This window comes from Cydia strobilella, chromosome 24 (genome assembly GCF_947568885.1).
Source record: "Cydia strobilella chromosome 24, ilCydStro3.1, whole genome shotgun sequence".
NCBI lineage: Eukaryota > Metazoa > Arthropoda > Insecta > Lepidoptera > Tortricidae > Cydia > Cydia strobilella.
Window position 1 is genome coordinate 7,635,320 of NC_086064.1, and position 22,456 is coordinate 7,657,775.

General features: G+C 38.5%; 1 protein-coding gene across 2 annotated transcripts in view; it reads left to right on the forward strand.

Moving 5' to 3' along the window:
* The window catches only part of LOC134751998 (glycerol-3-phosphate acyltransferase 4), a 63,826-nt gene that overhangs the window by 22,129 nt on the left and 19,241 nt on the right, over window positions 1-22,456 (forward strand). Inside the window, exons 2-6 of one of the 2 annotated variants that reach the window (XM_063687548.1) lie at window positions 13,151-13,274; window positions 15,643-15,782; window positions 17,654-17,790; window positions 18,688-18,793; window positions 20,342-20,575. In XM_063687548.1, coding sequence (XP_063543618.1) covers window positions 13,151-13,274; window positions 15,643-15,782; window positions 17,654-17,790; window positions 18,688-18,793; window positions 20,342-20,575 — 741 coding nt within the window. Of the gene's footprint in view, window positions 1-13,150; window positions 13,275-15,642; window positions 15,783-17,653; window positions 17,791-18,687; window positions 18,794-20,341; window positions 20,576-22,146; window positions 22,381-22,456 lie in introns of both variants that reach the window. The other variant, XM_063687547.1, reaches the window with a different exon arrangement.

The window sequence follows — 22,456 nt, forward strand, 5'->3', positions numbered from 1 at the left end:
CTCTCAGCCGCTGCGACTTACAGAACGGAGTGGCGTAACTAGGGAAGGGGGGGGGGGGGGGGCAGGGGGGGGCAAGTGCCCCGGGCGCCATCCAAGGGGGGGGCGCCAAAATGGGCAAAAGGCAGCAGCAGGGAAACTTTTGTCAGTCGTCAGGGGGCGCTGGTGACTGCCCCGGGCGCCATATCCTCTAGCTACCGATGCTAACGATGTTCTCGTGCTCTATGAGTAAATCCAAATCGTGGTTCATACTTCATACGTTGACGGTAGATATCATTGATATCATGTTCTTTTACAGGACCATAGATCTTTCTGGGCACTTTTCTTTCGAACACTGCAAGTTTTGGTTCGTGTTTCTGAGTTAAGGTCCATGTTTCGCAGTAAGTCACGACAGGCTTGATGATGGTACGATAGATAATAAGCAAAGAGGATATAATAGGATAGAGCGGTACTGTCATAGTAAATTTTGTAACCACAGTAAATTCACTGCCATCTATCGACACACTTTAAAACTATAAATGAAGATTTATAAAAATACGATAAAATGTATTAAAATATGGATAAATGTTTTTTTTTATTTGCATTAATTATTTTTATGATTATGACCCATGTTCTTTCACTGATATGCGTTATAATTGTTAAATAACAAACGAAACCGTCAACCTCTATACGAAAGTAGGACAAAGGTAGTGGCGCCATCTGATCGAGAATCGAATTTTCTTGATTTTCGAGGCACGTTTTTTTCCTTAGACTGTATCCATCTATTACGGAGTTATATCTATCTTTGATAATAAGTTATACGTGATAACGTCTTATAAATCGATGAACACCGGTAGCATGCACGAAAAAGTGTCACGTTGTGGACAGATCTCCATGGTAACGTTGTGAACAGATCTCCATGGTAACGTTGTGACAGACAGATCTCCATGGTAACGTTACGGTTACGGCCACGTTGTTTTATTCATAAATAAAAGTGTGCAATTTTTCATCAATGTTTTCTTATGAGTCTTATGACGTTATCACTCAAAATTATCGTCCGTAAACCGACTTTACAGTCAACCATTTTTTAGATTTCCGTACCCAAAGGGTAAAAACGGGACCCTAATATTACTAAGACTCCGCTGTCCGTCTGTCTGTCACCAGGCTATATCTCATGAACAGTGATAGCTAGACAGTTGAAATTTTCACAGATGATGTATTTCTGTTGCCGCTATAACAACAAATACTAAAAACAATGAAATTTAATAAATATTTCAGTGGGGCTCCCATACAATAAACGTGATTTTTCTTGCCGTTTATTGCGCAATGGTAATACGGAACCCTTCATGCGCGAGTCCGGTCGGCCGGCGCTTGGCCGGTTTTTTTCCTTAGACTTTACTTATCTTATACGGACTTACATATATCTTTGCTATCACTTATGTCATAGCCACTATGGCAGAGCACGTGTGTACGATATGGACAAGCCAAAGGTTGTGTGTGAACAATAATTATTTAATCATTTGATAATTACCAGTCTGTTTTCGGTGAAGGAAAACATCGTGAGGAAACCGGACTAATCCCAACAAGGCCTAGTTTCCCCTCTGGGTTGGAAGGTCAGATGGCAGTCGCTCTCGTAAAAACTAGTGCCTACGCCAATTCTTGGGATTAGTTGCCAAGCGGACCCCAGGCTCCCATGAGCCGTGGCAAAATGCCGGGACAACGCGAGGAAAATGATGATTTATTTAATAGCTTTAAAGTGGTTCACTCATTGTTTTTAAATTACCTACACGTACGTTTACAATGGAGGATTTTATTTTGTTTGTGTGCTTTTTACCACAGAATAAGTAATCTACCGTACAGAAAGGACACTTCCTACAAACCCGAAGTTTGACAGCGATTCAAGGTCGAATCATGCTGTCCCACTATCCCTTTCGGCTGTTTAAGGTTGTCAAAATTCAAGTCATTATCTTATCTGTGGTCGCCCACGCAAAGGAACGTCAAGCTGTGCCAACCCTAATAATTGGTCGGAGCAATGCTGAGCCGAACGGAGCCACAGGATAAATAATAGTACTAGGTACAGAAGGTCCACTCTAAGAAAAAGCGTCTACTACGCACAAGGTGTCGCAAACGGTTGAGTAGGCTTGTGTGGTACATCAGTACATGTACTAAAATCAAAAAGACACGATTCCCTCCACTGTACTAGACCGAACTATTCCCTTATGATTATACTCTTAGTACGTTTTAGTACACGCGAACGAAACAGAATGGGAGCGTGGACCGAGAAGTGACAATGACAGCAAAGCGATCTGAGTAATCCGACCGAACTAAACGTGGACTCACCGGCTCGCCGCTCGCCGAGCGCGTGCGAACAAAGATGGCCGAACGGCGTCCGCCCCGCCCAAGGGCCTGACACTCTTTGATAGAGAAAGATAGTCTTATTGCGATTCCTATAAGAGGAAAAAGAAAATAGTGCCATGCTTCGTCCTTATTACCGACCGGGTTTTTTTTCATGGTCGGGTTATGGCAGCACAGGTAGGAAGCGATGGCGAAATACCGAAATTTATAAGAGTGAAAGAGAAAAAGGATTATGCTGCCATACATTAACCTGTCAATACATGAATATGTCTTTCTCTTACCCCTGGTCGCTCGGTTTCATGTCTATAACTACTATACTATGTCTATGGATCCGGGTGATCCGACCGAACTAAAAGTCGACTCGCCGGCTCGCCGCTCGCCGAGCGCGTGCGAACAAAGATGGCCGAACGGCACCCACCCGGCGCCCGGCCGGCTAGTATGAGCGAGATACCAGATAGCCGCTTATTGTGCTCATTTCTCTCGGTGTAGAAATAGAAATATATTTATTTGCCATTAAATGTGGTATACAATGGTGTTACATTATTATTTATAGAGCCATACACATTTAGACTTTAAAAAGCCATGCAAAATGAAAACTTATACTAAATTTAAGTTTAATTGACATCATTATTTTAATCAAAACATGCATTATTAACCTAGTTATAAAGCCATTAGTTATTAACGTGGACTGTTACTAACAAATTATGAAGTGACAGTTAATTAACTAAAAATTCCTTCAGACTGTAGTAACATTTGTCGACAAGGAAAGAGTACAGTTTGTTTTTAAATTTATTGAGTGGTAGCTGTTTAAGCTCATCAGGCAGTCTATTAAATATTTTAACGCACATTGCATAACAACTTTTATTTTTCATGACTGTATGCATATTAGGGAGTACTAGTCTGTCAGGATATCTAGTGTTAAAATGTGTTATATCTCTTTTTTTGACGAATATATCGGGGTGCAATTTAACAAATACCTACACAAACTTCGTATATATAAATCGAGTGTACAGTTAACAATTTCAATTTAATAAAAGAACTTACACAAGATGTTCTTTGACGCATGTTGCATATTGCTCTAATGCATTGTTTTTGTGCTATAAGGGCATGATTTACATATGACGAATTTCCCCACATCAATATACCGTACCTTAAATTGGATACAACATAAGCATGATATGCCATTATAGCGGTTTTCATATCAGTTATGCGTGTCAATCGCCAAATGTACTACTGTACTAAAAGACCGAACTAGTACAGTTGTGAGATTATACTAGTTGGAAGCGATCTTTTCAGTGAACGAGCATGCACAACTCTACGTTTGAGTAATTGCGACCTGCAGAGGAGAAATTTCACGAGAATCGGTTGTGTACTGCTACCTGCAGGAAAACATCCGGATATACGAACGGATTTGAGGCATTTTCTATGAAAAGGGACCTTATTGTCGATGGCGCTTACGCCGCACAGCGTCGCGCGGCATTGTATTTATATCAGAGCATCCTTAATAATGACGTAAGCGCCATCGACAATAAGGTCCCTTTTTATAGAAAATACCACATTTTGCCCGAGCTGAAACAAAGACCTTCGCTATTACACAACATAAGTTGTTTTTGAAGATTACGAAATATTATTATACTTATCAGTTGATTGTTATAATAATTAGCTTATCTAATTCCGGTACAAAGGTGTCAGAAGGTGAGTTGAGGGGAGGTGAGTTATAAAATATAAACACACACCTGAGGCCGTTGGTAAGAGTAGTTTGTCTAATGAAAGTTGTACCTGCAAAAACGGTGTAATTTCAAAAAATCTATACCAAGCCAAGCATCTCATTGATTACAAGGATTGCATAATTTTTAGGGTTCCGTACCTAAAGGGTAAAAACGGGACCCTATTACTAAGACTTTTCTGTCCGTCTGTCTGTCAACAGGCTGTATCACATGAACCGTGATAGCTAGACAGTTGAAATTTTCACAGACGATGTATTTCTGTTGCCGCTATAACTACAAATACTAAAAAACAGTATAAAATAAATATTTAAGTGGGGCTCCTATACAACTAACGTGATTTTTTTTGCTGTTTTTTGCGTAATGGTACGGAACCCTTAGTGCGCGAGTCCGACTCGCACTTGGCTGGTTTTTATCAGGACATATAATTCTTCCATATGGCAACCCTAAGCGCGACCTCAAGTTTGGACTCGCGCGCGAGAACGCAAGTCATGCTAGAGGGTCTGATGGCGACTGCTCAAATGCATTCGCGTACGAGTATATGCGACGTTTTCAACTAAAAGGTACCACGGTACCACATTGTCCGTTGTCGATAAAGTTTATTTCAATTTTTTTTTCTATTTTATTCATTTTAGGGATAACAAACAACTATACAATAAGGATAGGATAAATTTGATTCTCGTTCAGAGGGCGTTACTAGTTTTGGCCTACAGTCGAATAGATGGCGTTGACGGTTTCGTTTGTTATTTAACAATTTTAACGCATATCAGTGAAAGAACATGGGTCAAAATCATAAAAATAATTAATGCAAATAAAAAAAATCATTTATCTATATTTAAATACATTCTATCGTATTTTTATAAATCTTCATTTTTAGTTTTAAAGTGTGTCGACAGATGGCAGTGAATTTACTGGGGTTACAAAATTTACTATGACAGTACCGCTCTAGTATAAATTACTCTATGGTAGTACAGTTAAAATTAACATATGCATAGCCAACGACATTGTCCACAAATTACAACAAGATTATGCAATGGTTGGTACAAAAAAGTACAATTAATTATTCGAAGTAGGCAGTGTTGGCCGAACGTTAATTGCAATTAACCATTAACCAGTACAAATTGAACCGTAAGCCGAACGGACGGTTACAGTTTACGGTTCAATTTGTACTGGTTAATGGTTAATTGCATTAACGTTTCGGCCAACACTGGAAGTAGGTATACTTAGGTATTTAAACAGGGAGAAATTATATTCTAAGTTAATTACGGCATGCCTAATATAACAAATAGGTAATGAAGGTAATGAACAAATTGAAGCTTTATGGAAATAACGCCTTATTGACAACCGACAATAAGCACAGAATAACTAATAGTACTCAGTAAGTACCTTTTTAGTTGAAAACGGCACATGTATCATGGTAAATAGTGAACATGCAAATTTCTTTGTAAGCTTGTATCAAAGTGACAAAGCGGTTACATTATAACATTAAAATAATGTGTGTCTAAAAATAGACAACCAGTCATTCCTTGACAATGTTAAAACTTTACAATGTTAACAGTTTGCTTCCTTATGGGGGCGTTCAAATATTACGTAACGCAACGCGCCGTAACGTTTTCGGGTTTCGAAATTGCTCTCTAGGGGTAGGACAGACAAGACCACATGGATAGTGGCGTGCTCTGATTAGGTTTTGGGTGACTTTGAGATTTTGGTGGCCGTGAGGATGGTGGTATGATATAAAAGTTAATATAAATTGCTAAAACAGCAAACTATGGTCACATTTGTCACCCTCATATGTGGTATTTTCTATAAAAAGGGACATTATTGTCGATGGCGCTTACGCCATTATAAACGATGCTCCGATATAAATACAATGCCGCGCGACGCTGAGCGGCGTAAGCGCCATCGACAATAAGGGCCCTTTTCATAGAAAATGCCCCATATAACCATCACATTTACGTTTAAACTATTGAGCACACTAACAATTTGCCTTCGGCAGTTTTCGAATGAAAACGTTTGTGAAATGACGACGCCGTTTGTAAAATGCCGAATCTTACAATTTGCCTGCGACATATCCACCAAATTTTATCGGTCTACTAAAAAAAACCGGCCAAGTGCGAGTCGGACTCGCGCACTAAGGGTTCCGTACCATTACACAAAAAACGGCATATAATCACATTTGTTGTATGGGAGCCCCACTTAAATATGTTTATGAAATTAAATGTTTTTTTAGTTTATTTTTATATTAGAGTTGATTGAATGAAAGGTAAATTGCGGTTTACGATTTATGACGTATTAAAAAAAACTACTTACTAGATCTCGTTCAAACCAATTTTCGGTGAAAGTTTGCATGGTAATGTTCATATATTTTTTTTTATTTTTATCATTCTCTTATTTTAGAAATTACAGCGGTGGGGGGGACACATTTTACCACTTTGGAATTATTCCGCTTAGAAAAAAAATATATTGAAACCTCAATATCATTTTTGAAGACCTATCCATAGATACCCCACACGTATGGGTTTGATGAAAAAAAAAAATTTTTTTCGAGTTTCAGTTCTAAGTATGGGGAACCCCCAAAAATTATTGTTTTTTTTTTCTATTTTTGTGTGAAAATCTTAATGCGGTTCGCAAAATACATCTACTTACCAAGTTTCAACAGTATAGTTCTTAAAGTTTCGGAAAAAAGTGGCGGTGACATACGGACGGACAGACAGACAGAGATAACGAATCCATAAGGGTTCCGTTTTTTGCCATTTGGCTACGGAACCCTAATAAATCAATCGATTCGTCTAGACAACGTTGCTATTGAGAAACGTAAATAAAACCTTTGCACCCAGTATTGCGTATATACAAATTAACCGAATATATTTATAGTTAATGTAAAGTAAATAAAATAAATTTAACAGCTGTTATTGCAATTTGTACATTATTTCGTATGCAGTAAAGTCGCTATTAAAAGAAAATGTAGTTGCAAATATCACTTTCACCACTCGAAAATGCTCTAGGAGAGAAACAAGGAACTTAATGCAAATTTTTGGTTATTATATAGCTAAAGGGTAATTAAAAAACTAGGTATCATTAATAAGAGAGAAGTACCTCTAATTAGGGCTAACGCGTATGAATTCGCCGCTAGGGGCGCTAGTGTAGATGGTGGTCTTTTCCATAGTTCGAAATGTCAAATGTCACTTCAATGACTGACAGCTGTTCTTTAGTCTTTTGGACCACCATCAACAGAGGCGCCAACTGGTGAGCAAAAAAACGATAGCCCTCATTAAATAATTTAAAGAAAGAAAAAGTTTGTGTGTGTGTGTGTGTGTGTTATGTATAAATAATAAATAAATAAATATTATAGGACATTCTTACACAGATTGACTAAGTCCCACAGTAAGCTCAAGAAGGCTTGTGTTGTGGGTACTTAGACAACGATATATATATAATATACAAATACATAAATACATATAAAACACCCATGACTCAAGAACAAATATCTGTGCTCATCACACAAATAAATGCCCTTACCGGGATTCGAACCCAGGACTATCGGCTTCACAGGCAGGGTCACTACCCACTAGGCCAGACCGAGATGTATGGAATGGATATTAGCTAAATTACGCGAATACACAAGAAATAAGTTAAATAAGGTAAATGAACACCGAGGTTAGAATAGAAGAAGGTTAAAATTACGAGCGGAAGCGACCTTTAAAAGGACGCAGTAGCTTACAGAGGCTACAGACGCGAAAAAAAAAATCTGTTAATCTATTATTATCTGAAGTATTTTTAAAGTATGTTACCCCGTACCATCCATACTAATATTTGTACGCTTAAACCGCTGAACCGATTTAGTTGAAATTTGGCGTACCGATAGTTTGAGTCCCGGGGAAAGACATAGGATAGTATTTATGTCGGAAATCATCCCTAAAGAGTGAAAAGGGGGATAAAATTGAGAGATTTAATGAATTGCCTGTTAATTGATGTCAAGCAATGAAGCTTATTCTCAAATTGAATAATTGCTATTACACTTTATCCAGGCACTATACTTTAGCTGCTGTTACTGATTCCACGCAGACAAAGTCGCGGGCATAAGCTAGTTATAACTAAAAGTCTAATAATTATTTTAAAATACAAATGCCTTCACTCCGCTTTAAATAATTAGGTTTGTATAATAGATTTAATTAAATCAGTAATCCTTGTCTTTATATACCTAATAATAACAACAGTTATAACAATAGGACATAAAAATAGACTTTATTCACTGTTTCTATTTTCCTTTCCAATATTACCTATCTGTACAATCATATTTGCACGAAGATAATTCTACTTAGAAACAATATGGTGACGATTGAGTTGATAAAATTATGAAAATCACGTTTAGAGATAAGTTTTTTAGCGGGTTTGTAAACGAAATATGTCATTTTTAACCAAATGAAGAAGAGGGGAGGATCGTAGTCATACTGTATGTTTTAGGGTTCCGTACCTCAAAAGAAAAACAAAACAATAGGGTCTCCCCACTAAATTTTTTTTTTTTACTAGCCCATTATGGTGTCCCACTGCTGGGCAAAGGCCTCTCCCCTTGTCTTCCACGACTCCCGATATAGTGCCTTCTCCGGCCAGTTGTTGAGAAAGGTGTCTAGGTCGTCCCGCCATCTCCGTCTGGGCCTGCCGGGTCCGCGCCCCTCTTCTGGCATCCATTTGGTGGCTATGCTAGCCCATCTGTCTGGATGCATGCGGCAGACGTGACCGGCCCAGTCCCATTTGAGCCTAGCAGTCTTCTCACCGACGTCAGCAATGCGGGTTTTTGCGCGCAGCGTGGTGTTCCGGATACGATCGGTCCTCTTCACACCTAAAATGCTGCGCTCAATAGCCCGTTGGCATACCTTCAACTTGGACTTCTGACTCTCTGTGAGTGACCATGTTTGAGCACCGTAGGTTAGGACGGGCAGGATACACATGTCGACGAGTTTTCGCTTCAGTGACAGTGGAAGGCTACCCTTTATCAGCTCTCAAAAATCAATTATATCAAAGAGAATTAAGTCTTTCTGGTTTAACCCATTGGTTGACTCATAGAGTAACTTATATTAGAGCGGTACTGTCAGTAAATTTTGTAACCCCAGTAAATTCACTGCCATCTGTCGACACACTTTAAAACTAAAAATAAATATTTATAAAAATACGATAAAATGTATTTAAATATGGATGATTTTTTTTATTTGCATTAATTATTTTTATGATTTTGACCCATGTTCTTTCACTGATATGCGTTAAAATTGTTAAATAACAAACGAAACCGTCAACGCTATCTATACGACAGTAGGCCAAAGCTAGTAGCGCCCTCTGAACGAGAATCAAATTTTCTTGATTTTCGAGGCACGTTTTTTCCTCTGTATCCATCTATTACGGAGTTATATCTATCTTTGGTTGACTGGTAGAGAATGCCTTAAGGCATTAAGTCCGCCTTTTGTACCTTCATGTATTGTGCAATAAAGCTTAAATAAATAAATAAGTAGACAGAGTGCTCACTCTATGCATCAGTTTTGTTACCAAAAAGACTATTTTCGTAGTCGCCATCTAGAGTCAAGTACCGGAATTATCAGTACTGCTACTCGATAATAGATGTTGCGACGAACGGAAAGTCCAATCAACGATTTTCAGCTAATCTACTCTGTTTTCAACTCCTTCTGCTTATAATATTAGTTGTAAATTGTCGAGCAATACACTTTTCGTCACTCGCGACACAATTGACATCTAGTGTCGAGTAGCAGTACTGATAATTCCGCTATTTGACGCTAGTTGTCGACTACGAAAATAACCCGCGTTTTGGTAAGACAACTGATGTATGGAGTTTAGCACCCTATCCTTAGGTACAGTCGAAGGCAAAAATATTGATACAGACAAATGGATCAAAAATACACATATTTTTGAAACTTTGGGAATGTATATATACAAAGGTAGATATAACTCCGTAATAGATGGATACAGTCTAAGGAAAAAACGTGCCTCGAAAATCACGAAAATGTTATTCTCGATCAGAGGGCGCCACTAGTTTTGGCCTACTCTCGTATAGAGGGCGTTGACGGTTTCGTTTATTATTTATAATTTTAACGCATATCAGTGAAAGAACATGGGTCAAAATCATATAAAAATAAATAATGCAAATAAAAAAATCATTTCATCATGTCAGCCGATAGACGTCCACTGCTGGACATAGGCCTTTCCAAGGCTCGCCACTCCGACCGATCCTGTGCCGCTCGCAACCACCGAATTCCCGCGACCTTCACCAGGTCGTCGCTCCATCTCGTTGGAGGCCTACCGGCAGTTACCTTCCAAAATCATTTATCCATATTTAAATACATTTTAACGTATTTTTATAAATCCTCATTTTTAGTTTTAAAGTTTAAAATTTACTATGACAGAACCGCTCTATCTTATTATATCCTCTTTGATATATATTTATGTCCTTGACTGTACTTATTTCCCTTCCTGCCCTGCCCACGTTATGTGGGGTCGGCACAACATGTTTTTCTCTTCCATTCTCCTTTATCTTTCGTCACCTCAGCACTCACTCCTTTCTCATATCCTCTTTCACACAATCCATCCATCGTTTTTAGGGTTCCGTACCCAAAGGGGCAAAACGGGACCCTATTACTAAGACTCCGCTGTCCGTCTGTCCGTCCTTCTGTCTGTCTGTCACCAGGCTGTATCTCATGAACCGTGATAGCTAGACAGTTGAAATTTTCACAGATGATGTATTTCTGTTGCCGCTATAACAACAAATACTAAAAACCGAATAATATAAATATTTAAATGGGGCTCCCATACAACAAACGTGATTTTTTGCTGTTTTTTTTCCATAACGGTACGGAACCCTTCGTGCGCGAGTCCGATTCGCGCGTGGCCGGTTTTTGGGTCTACCATTTGTACTTATCGGTACATCTGTACTTATTTCCCTATGATTAGAATACTTGTTTACGTCTCATGTTGACGTTGTTATTGTTACTTATCACGCTGACCTCTCGATTATAATTCTTAGCCTTTAATCCATAACTTTATCTTATCTCTGCTAATGCAATCAACAATATGTATCAATTATTATAATCATTTGTAAGAATACATGCATGGATACATTGTACAGTCAAGTTAACAGCAGAAGTTGCTAAGCGGGCGAGGTGTTCAAAATTTCCTTGACACACTCTAATTCTCTTAACTTAAGAGTCTTAAGACGTTACAATAGGGAATATTAATTACTGCAATGTTCTGCCACAGAGTGCACTAGCCTTTTTAGTAAACCATAGAGTAACTTATACATACCAAAGAGGATATAATAATAAGATAGAGCGGTACTATCATAGTAAATTTTGTAACCACAGCAAAAATAGATATAACTCCGTAATAGATGGATACAGTCTAAGGAAAAAACGTGCCTCGAAAATCAAGAAAATTTGATTCTCGTTCAGAGGGCGCTACTAGTTTTGGCCTACAGTCGTATAGATGGCGTTGACGGTTTCGTTTGTTATTTAACAATTTTAACGCATATCAGTGAAAGAACATAGGTCAAAATCATAAAAATAATTAATGCAAATAAAAAAAAACATTTATCAATATTTAAATACATTCTATCGTATTTTTATAAATCTTCATTTTTAGTTTTAAAGTCTGTCGACAGATGGCAGTGAATTTACTTGGGTTACAAAATTTACTATGACAGTACCGCTCTAGTATAAGTTACTCTATGGCCACAGTAAATTCACTGCCATCTATCGACATACTTTAAAACTAAAAATGAAGATTTATAAAAATAAAATAAAATGTATATGGAGAAATGTTTTTTTATTTGCATTGATTATTTTTATATGATTTTGACCCATGCGTTAAAATTGTTAAATAACAAACGATACCATCAACGCCATCTATACGACAGTAGGCCAAAGCTAGTAGAGCCCTCTGATCGAGAATCAAATTTTCTTGATTTTCTAGGCACGTTTTTTCCTTAGACTGTATCCATCTATTACGGAGTTATATCTATCTTTGGTAGGACGCTTCTATAGGTAGAATAGGTTAGGATAGGATGGATTCGGGTCTCTATTGTTTCCCATATAGTTTTAAGTCATAATGTATTGTTTGTCAACATTTTCGTTATAATTTGGTTTTTCTAAGGAACGCGTAACTTTTCAAGGATTGCCATAAAACAAACCTAACCTAACCTATCTATAGGATAACCTGAGGAAAATCCTGAAAAGTTAACGGTTTCAGAATTATGACTAATGATAATATGACAAACATTACATTATGAATTTATGACTTTCAATAATCATGTCAAACAAAGGGACCCCGATGGATTCACCCCGCGCCGCATTAAAGAGTTATATATATCTTTGGTATATCGTTTGACGTCATAGGCGGTCAAATTAACTGCCTCGCTTATAGACCGCGGGCCAGGAACAGATTTCCATGACCAATCGCCTCCCGGGCGAAAACTCGTATAGTGGTTAACGGCTATGTATGATGAACCCTCGTTTACGTCAGCTGCCGCTCCGTTGGTGGGTTGAGGAATGGCAGCAAATAAAGTCTATAAAAAAAATTTTGTCGTCGCCTCCCGCTTGATACTTTGTCAGATGATAGTTTAGATGTTATTGTGAATAAACAAAATCGTCAGCCGATTGTATCGCTGTGGAAAGACCGTCAGCTGGTCACATGAACATGTAAAAAAGAAAATTCTTTTTAGGCATCGGCGTCCTCTCCTCCCGTTTGATACTTTGTCAGATGATAGTTTAGATGCTATTGTTAATAAAACAAATCGTCAGCCGGTTGTATCGCGGTGGAAAGACCGTGTTACGCGTTTCGGAAGCTGCCATTTCTCAACCCACCAACGGAGCGGCAGCTGACGTTCACGAGGGTTCATCATACATAGCCGTTAACCGCTATACGAGTTTTCGCCCGGGAGGCGATGACTGACGAAATTTGCGCCTGGCTCGCGGTCCATTAGCATAAGAGCAGTAACTCAATAAGACAGTCAGTTGAAGATATTTTGGCATAGCCATGCCAATGAGTTATAAGAATCTATGAAATACTATTACTTATTCTGTTTTTTTTTATTCCAGTATGGCCGCCAACACATCGAGGTGGCAAAGAAGCTGCAACGCAGCGACAGCTCAGACGACGAGGAGCCCCCCGTGCCGGACGACAAGCCGCCGTCCGCCATCTTTAAAGAGAACGGCATCAACGGTCAGTGCCCACTCTGCCCACGTTTGCCCACTTTTGCCCACTCTCTTCAATATGATCCTAAACGTTAACCTTTGACTGCCAAAGACGTCAACTGACGCGCGCGACTAAAACAAGGACCTTATGCACGAAAAAATCACGTCAGATGTCATATCGCTTTGGGGGACGGGGGTATAAGGAGATTTCGTGTATTTTTTTTTTTTGTTTTTGCTATTATTTTCATATTCCCTTTTTTAAACATCTTTTTTCTTTCATTGTATTGTCCTGTGTATGTGTGCTTTATGGAATAAATGTATTTCTTCTTCTTCTTCTATTTTTCTACAGTGAACGAAACTAAGAAAAAATATGTACGACATGAGTAGATACTTATAAGAAAATAGAAAAATAAACAAGATTTATTATGCACGGTGTCTAAAAAATAAGTGCATTCCCGTTGCCAGGGAGGTTTTGGGATTATACTGAGCAACTTTTACTATGGGACCAACGCCGAAATCGCGAAAAAAAATTTGGCTGTTTTTCATACACTTTGCCTGATCCATTTCTATGGGAGGGTACTTTTTTTTTCGCGGTTTCGTAGTTGGTCCCATAGTAAAAGTTGCTTGGTATGATCCCAAAACCTCCCTGGCAACGGGCATGCACTTAAAATTTAAAAAAAGAAACGAGAGGTTATGTGGAGGAGTGGTATAGCCAAGTAGAACCCTGCCAAATATCACTAAGGGGGAGGAGGGCTCAAAACGTAGCAGAAAAAAACCGTGATTTGTGCCACAAACCCTCAACGCAAATAAACGAACGCTACCCGTATGTGAAACCAAAGATAGATATAACTCCGTAATAGATGGATACAGTCTAAGGAAAAAACGTGCCTCAACAATCAAGAAAATTTGATTCTCGTTCAGAGGGCGCTACTAGCTTTGGCCTACAGTCGTATAGATCGCGTTGACGGTTTCGTTTGTTATTTAACAATTTTAACGCATACCAGTGAAAGAACATGGGTCAAAATCATAAAAGTAATTAATGCAAATAAAAAAATCATTTATCCATATTTAAATACATTATATCGTATTTTTATAAATATTTATTTTTAGTTTTAAAGTGTGTCGACAGATGGCAGTGAATTTACTGGGGTTACAAAATTTACTATGACAGTACCGCTCTAGTATAAGTTACTCTATGGTGAAACATTAGGTACACGTGAGAGTTGTTAAGTTGTTATCTCAATTCAACTAATGCTAACATTATGTCAACAACGAGGTTGCGTAACGTTGTATTGTTTAACCAATTGGTCCGGTAAATCGTTCACGTATTTTACATCAATCTTAGTAATCCAACTCGACTTTTTTAACACACTTATATTAACTTCACTTGTAACTGACTAAAAACATATTTATCAAATTAATTTTGAAGAATAACCTAGTCTTATCTAGCAACCATGGCAACCAACTTTTTAATAAGGCAACCTACTACCAAAGATATAAACTCCGTAATAGATGGATACAGTCTAAGGGAAAAACGTGCCTCGGAAATTAAGAAAATTTGATTCTCGCAGATGGCGCTACCACCAATACTAACCTATGGCCTATTCTCGTTTAGATGGTGTTGACGGTTTCGTTTGTTATTTAACAATTTTAACACATATCAGTGAAAGAAATCATTTTTCCATATTTTTATGATATTTATTTTTATACATTTTTATTTTTAGTTTTAATCGTGTGTCGATAGATGGCAGTAAATTTATTATGACAGTACCCCTCTATCCTATAATATTCTCTTTGCTTATATTAACTTCACTTTTAATTGATTTAAAACATATCTACCAAATTAATTTTGAACCCATTTTATCTAAAATTCTAGGCTAGCATGGACCGGACCAACTTCTTAATAAGGCAACCTATTACAGTTAGATTATATATAAAATAAGCTTTCATTCGATATAATATACGATTAAATAATCAAATAGAATAAAGTAGACAAAGTGCTAACTCCATACATCAGTTTTGTTACCAAAAAGACTATTCGTAGTCGACATCTAGCGTCAAGTAGCGGATTTTTCAGTACTGCTACTCGACAATAGATGTCACTTGTGTTGCGAGTTGCGACTGACGAAGTGTATTGCTCAACAATTTACGACTAATATATACTAGCAGAATGAGTTGAAAGAGTTCCGGTTAATTCGGTTGTAATATTAGCTGAAAATCGTTGAGCATTAGAGTTCGTCGCGTCATCTATTGTCGAGTAGCAGTACTGATAATTCCGCTACTTGACGCTAGATGTCGACTACGAAAATAATAGTCCTTGGTAACAAAACTGGTGTATGAAGTGAGCACTCCTATGTCTACTTAATTCTCTAATTTTATTTAACTTTTAATTGTAGGCACGAAGATGACAGTGATAGAGCGAGATGAGATACTGGGGCCCTCGCCGGAGCTCAATTACAAGAGAAGCACAAGCCAGGAAAGGGTTTCTAACGGAGTGCGGCCTGATAGCACCGGGAAAGGGGAAGGGACGAAAGAGGTACATATAAATATTAATTTTATTTAAGCTTTATTCTTTTTCCTCGCGTTATCCAGGAACTTTGCCACGGCTAATGGGAGCCTGGGGTCCGCTCGACAACTAATCCCAAGAATTGACGGAGGCACTACCAGGGACCGGCCCGCTATCCCTTATCGGGGTTTTATAAGGGTATTTCATAAGGCTTAACTCACCATACCCTTTGCCAGACGAAACCCTTTGTTTTGGTTTTAAAAACCCTTATATAAAGCTACCACATTTGAGTAATCGGTAGCCCAAATACCCTTATAAAACCCTTATCATCCGCTCACCAACACCTTGCATATTGCTTATAAGGGTTAGCCTTATAAAGGGCTTCCCTTTTAGCATATAAGCGTGCTAATTTAAGTCGTCTACCTTTTTCATAAAGCACACATTACTTCGAATCCGAGCGATCGTCGGCGGCGACGGCGGCGTTCTTTGACTAGGCACGTATTTTCTTTCCTTTTCATACACTACCGTAGATATATACTAATCCTGTCTCTTTCACGCAAAGGGAAACCTTTATAAAAAGCGCTTAAAGATAAGGGTAACCCTTATTAAGAGCTAGCCTTATTTTTGGTTAGCTTTTCGGTAAGGGTTAGCCAAAGGTAAGGGTATGAATAGGCTTGCAGTTCAAAAGGGAAAGTCTTTCAATGTGTTAGCCGTGTTTAAGTGTCACCCATTGAAAGGGTTTTATCGCGGAAAGGGTTGTCCGGTCCCTGGGCACTACTAAAAAAATGGGACATTTTCTATGAAAAGGGACCTTATTGTCGATGGCGCTTACGCCGCACAGCGTCGCGCGGTATTGTATTTATATCGGAGCATCGTTTATAATGGCGTAAGCGCTATCGAAAATAAGGTCCCTTTTTATAGAAAATACCACAAATGTGCTGTTCCACAGAAATAATTTATATGAGATTCCCCGAAATATGAGACAGCTGATTTTTTTTTTGCATGTTCGAGGTATAATTTGTTCTCATTGTACAATTTGTTCCGTATGACCATAGAGAATTGAGTAAGCATAGAGTGCTCACTCCATACATCAGTTTTGTTACCAAAACGACTATTATTTTCGTAGCGGACATCTACGGAAAACATATTATTATTATTTATTTATTATTATTATTACGAGCCTATTGTGTCCCACTGCTGGGCAAACGCCTCCCCCCTCTTCTTCCACTCCTCCCGGTTTTGAGCTACATCTGGCCAGTCGCTCAAAAAGGAGTCCAAGTTATCCCGCCATCGCCGACGAGGTCTGCCGGATCCCCGGTTTCAGTTCAGTTCAGTTCAGTCCAGTTCTTTATTTGCTTTCTTAAGATACAAGTATCATGCAAAATTGTATACAATAAAATAACTTAGCCTAAATCATGCATAACATTCAAAATTAAATTCTGAATAACATAAATGTACAAAAGGCTGATCAATGACCTAACTAACGTAAAGAGGTTTGACTCATGGGGCACCCACTCTGTGGTTATTTTGGCCCACAAGTCATTCGGCATGCGGCAGACATGACCAGCCCAGTCCCACTTTAACTTGTCCGCTTTCCGAGCTACATCTATTATTTGGGTTTTAGAGCGCAGCATGGTGTTCCGGATGCGATCCCCGAGTTTCACACCTAATATGCTGCGCTCCATACCTCTCTGACAAACCCCGAGTTTGGACTATATAAAAACTCAAAAATGCGCGTTTTCCCAGAGATAAGACCTAGCTAGATCGATTTTTCGCCCCCGAAAACCCGCATATAGCAAATTTCATCGAAATCGTTAGCCGTTTCTGAAATCCCCATATATATATAGATACTCGTATACAAGAATTACTCGTGTAAAGGTATAAGATTTTTTTTCCCACAGAACAACCTGGAGTTCCACCTCCACCACTGCATGGACCTTGTGAAGGCCGGCATGGAGTCCATCATCGAGGACCAGGTCACATCCGTCTTCGAGGCCGAGGAGTTGAGGAGCTGGAACCTGCTCACCAGAACCAACATGTTAGTGTACAAGCAATAGGGTATTTGCTAGACTTATATTGACCGGAATATAGACCGTGATTACCTTTTGTATTATTTATGAGCTCCCGATATTTCGACGCAGTTACATGCATCATGTTCACAGGTGACTGAAGATAGCGGGTGGGTGTCAAAGTTGTGTAGACAGCGCTCGGTCTGCCCTCATCGCACGTCGGCTGCGATGGTAACGTTGAAAGTGAACGCAGCCGACGCGCAAGAATGAGGGTAGAACGAGCGCTGTCTACACAAATTTGACACCCACAAATTCGTGTGACGTAATTAATCCATGAACCCTATGATAAGCTACAAAAACAATTAGAAAACTAAGGGCTTCAGATCGAATGTCTGACGACAGTTTAAAATTGAGTACTTTATTTGTGGTATCTTCTATAAAAAGGGACCTTATTGTCGATGGCGCTTACGCCATTATTAACGATGCTCCGATATAAATACAATGCCGCGCGACGCTGTGCGGCGTAAGCGCCCTCGACAATAAGGTCCCTTTTTATAGATAATGCCCCATATAGGAACAAATAGAATTTGTCTAAAAAAATTTGATGTTCATGCATGTTGTGTAGGCTGTATCCTACACTGCATTTAAGGGTTAATGTTAGCATGTCTGACGACAGGTTAAATTTATTTGTTTATATTTTAGTACTTTTTTGTTTAAATTTGAGTACTTTATTTGTTTAAATTTGAGTACTTTATTTGTATAAATTTGAGTTCTTTATTTGTATAAATTTGAGTACTTTATTTGTTTAAATTTGAGTACTTTATTTGTTTAAATTTGAGTACTTTATTTGTATAAATTTGAGTTCTTTATTTGTATAAATTTGAGTACTTTATTTGTTTAAATTTGGGTACTTTAATTGTTTGCAGGCAGTACGAGTTCCTATCCTGGCGCCTGACCATCATCTGGATGATGGGGTTCGTGGTGCGCTATTTCTTCCTGCTGCCCTTACGCATCATGATCTTCGTCATCGGGGTGAGGACATTACGATCACATTTATATTTCTTGCATTATTTAGCTCTTGATTTCACGTTTCTGTTTCCAAAACCATTTCACGTTTCTGTTTCCAAAACTTAAGAAAAAGGATCCGAAATATTGGTACGGTCAAGGTATGAAATATCGGCAATTCGGCACGTGGACAGTGACAATTTTTCTAGCTGTGCAGCATAACAGTATGGTATACATATGGTATTATATATAGTTGGTCAAACCAATTTGTCAGTAAATAAGAACAAAAAAACTATACTCATCCTTTTCTTTTGGGTGCTAGTACTAGTGTAAGACAAAGACAGTTAGATTCATTCTGTCTAAAACACTGATTTAAACTTTCACGATTTTTGCTCAATTTACAAAGACGGAACTTAATCGCGTAAAATAAGTTTTAAATTTACCTCCGACGTTTCTAGGACGGCGTTGTCCACGTGGTATCGGAGAAGACTGGCTATCTATCTCTCTGTCTATGTTTGAAATGAGACAGTCCTTTGACAAATTACTAAGTCACTGCAAAACTACAAACAAATTAAAAACAAGATATGTATGTACACACGACCTCGCCTACATGGGCAATGAGGTCATGTATACACATTTTTGGCGCATTGTCCTTGCCGATATTTGATACCTTGACTGTACTGCTCAATGAAATTATACTGCAGTATCTCAAATATCATAGAAGAAATAAAGGCAATTTTACTTTTTTCTTTGTGTGTATAAAGTTATAAACATAATATTCTTACCGTGTTTTTTTTTCACGCTCGTAGAGGCCTTATCAGAAAAAAAAATTATCTCCGAAATTGAGTTAATTAGAATATCGGGGTCTTTGAGAAAGTTACTTGATTTAAGCTCAGGAATGCACCCTTGAAATTAACAAATTAAAAAAAACACGTACGTTACGAACTCCGAAACCTAGGTAACCTACGAAAACTACGTAAGTTACGAAGAATTGACAGAAAAATCTAAGCTAACAATTCTAATTACCTCGATAAAATTAACCAATAGTACAAAACAAGTTAACATTTCTGATCCAAATTTTTTTTGTAAAACAGATTTTCTTTTATTTTAGATTTTTTCACTGTTCAATTCTTATTTGTGTATTGTTTTATTTACTTAATTAATTATTGTGACTAATTATTAATACTCTTTTTTATGTAAACACATTCTCTACAATTCTATTTTCTAGTCTTATTTTTTTTTTCATTTTTTAAACAACTTTTAATATTTATCGTTTTTAGAAAAACATTAGCTTTTATGCGAAAAATGTGATTGTTACTCAGAATCAGGGGTACTTTAAATGAAAAAAGAAAGTCACTATTTTTTCTTACAAATAATCAAGTCAGTTTTGTGGCAATTCGCAAAAAAGAAGTTAACCATTAAAATTAGTGTTGCCAGCTACCAAATACGACACTATTTAAGAATTAAATTCTACTCATGATTCTAAGTAGAAAATATCCTCAATTATGTGATTCTTCGCAAAAGGAACATTTTTTTCTAAACACACTAACCTATTGTTTCACTAACCAACCACAGATAATATTCATGCTGACAATGACAACTGTCACCAGCACGCTGCCGCCCGGCAGAATACAGCGATTCATAGGCATGATGTCCTATATCATATCAATACGGATCTTGATACGTTCTTTATCTGTGGTCATAGACTACCACGATAAACAGAACATGCCTAAAGGCGGAATCTGTGCTGCCAACCACACGACAACAATAGATGTGGCAGTGCTAAGCTCCAATCAGTGTTTCTCTATGGTATATATTTTTTTCCGGGCTTTCGGGTGCTGTTTATTGTTTATTCTGTTTCATCTGTGTTCGTCCCGATTCATTTGGCAAATGTGTCTGGTAAACCTTTTGGACGCCAATGACCGATATACACCGTAGGTTCAACGCCAAAGACCGATTAATCATAGACCACAAAGCAACATAGACCTACGTGCATATAGTTCAATTTCAGTTTTGATACTTTGGTGACGTGGCGTCCGAGTGACAGCTTTTGTGTGTGACACGGCGTCGAAAAGGTTAAGGCCTCCACACACGTTATTACAAATCCGCCAATTATGTTAAATCGCATGCAATTTGTTGCAACGTGAGTGGAGTCCTTAGAAATAATTGGGTTTTGCTGAAAATCAGAGACAAATAACTTTGTATCATAGACAAGATATGGACGTGTGTTTGTTTCGTGGAATGTGTTTACACAATTTAAGTAGATGGCGTTGCGCCTTGCGTTTTTGTCTCTCGCGTCTCAAGGGCGCGATATCGTGTTTGAAATGTAAAACTATGTTTAATAAAGGAATAAATGAATGAATGTCAGAATCATATAAGTAAGCATAGTGCTCACTTCATACATCAGTTTTGTTACCAAAAGGACTATTATTTTCGTAGTCGACATCTAGCGTCTAATAGCGGAATTATCAGTACTGCTACTCGACACTTGTCACTCGTGACGCGACTAACGAAGTGTATTGCTAAACTATTTACAACTAATTTTACAAGCAGAAGGAGTTGAAAATAGAGTTCCGGTTATAATATTAGCTGTAAATTGTTGAGCATTAGACTTTCCGTTCGTCGCGACATCTATTGTCGAGTAGCAGTACTGATAATTCCGCTACTTGACGCTAGATGTCGACTACGAAAATAATAGTCTTTTTGTAACAATACTGATGTATGGAGTGAGCACTATGCTTGCTTATTTCTCTGAGAATTAACTTACTGATTCATAGTTCAGCCACGGATTATGTAATAGTTCTTACGGACAGATACTTATCTCTCAAAGAAAATGCAAATACCTACCGTTTTGATACCTACACAAAAATACAATGGAGTGACCTTCAACGCGCCGCTCCCCGCACCGCGCGCGCCGGCACAACGCTAGGGTTGCCGACGCTTCTTTCAAACACGTGGTAAAAAACATTACCTACGTCTTTAAAACAATTCAATAGTACCTACGTAGCTTGTAACTATCGTAAAAATAATAGCGGTAGGTGTAAGTACCTAATTGAGAATGTCTACTTACTTTTCCTCATCTGTCGAAAGAGGAAAAATTATATTTTTTATTTGCATCCACGCTGCGTTATTTATTCATTACGAAGACATTGCTTTGGCATAGCGCGCGGTGACGTGCGTGCGTGAGCGCGTGTGGCAACCAACTGGATTTAGTACCGCCGGCGGGAAGCGAGTCGTAGGTATAAATCCGAGCTCGCGCGGAGAGCTCCATAGGCCTGGTTCAGCTGTCAAACTTCCACTGTAGTCTATTGTCTATGATATTGAGGGCATTGTCTCTGGTTTTGAATGCTTGGCATCGGCATGTTCATGTATTGGGTCAGGTGTGGTGGCTGGTGGCGTGCACGGCGTGCGTGGGCACGCTGCCCGACGGACGCCTCAAGCAGCGCGTCAACTATAGCGTCAGCATCATGTGCTTCAACTTCCTGTCTCGGTGTATCAACGCTGTGATCACTTACCACGATGATGACAACAAGCCGAGGAGCGGGATATGTGTCGCGAACCACACCAGCCCCATTGACGCGTTGGTGCTCATGTGCGACAATACGTACTCACTGGTAAGGCCATTAAGAGTCACCGGCAAGCTCGGCCGAATTGCACATTCCCATACAAACGTAGTTCCGCTCTCATTTT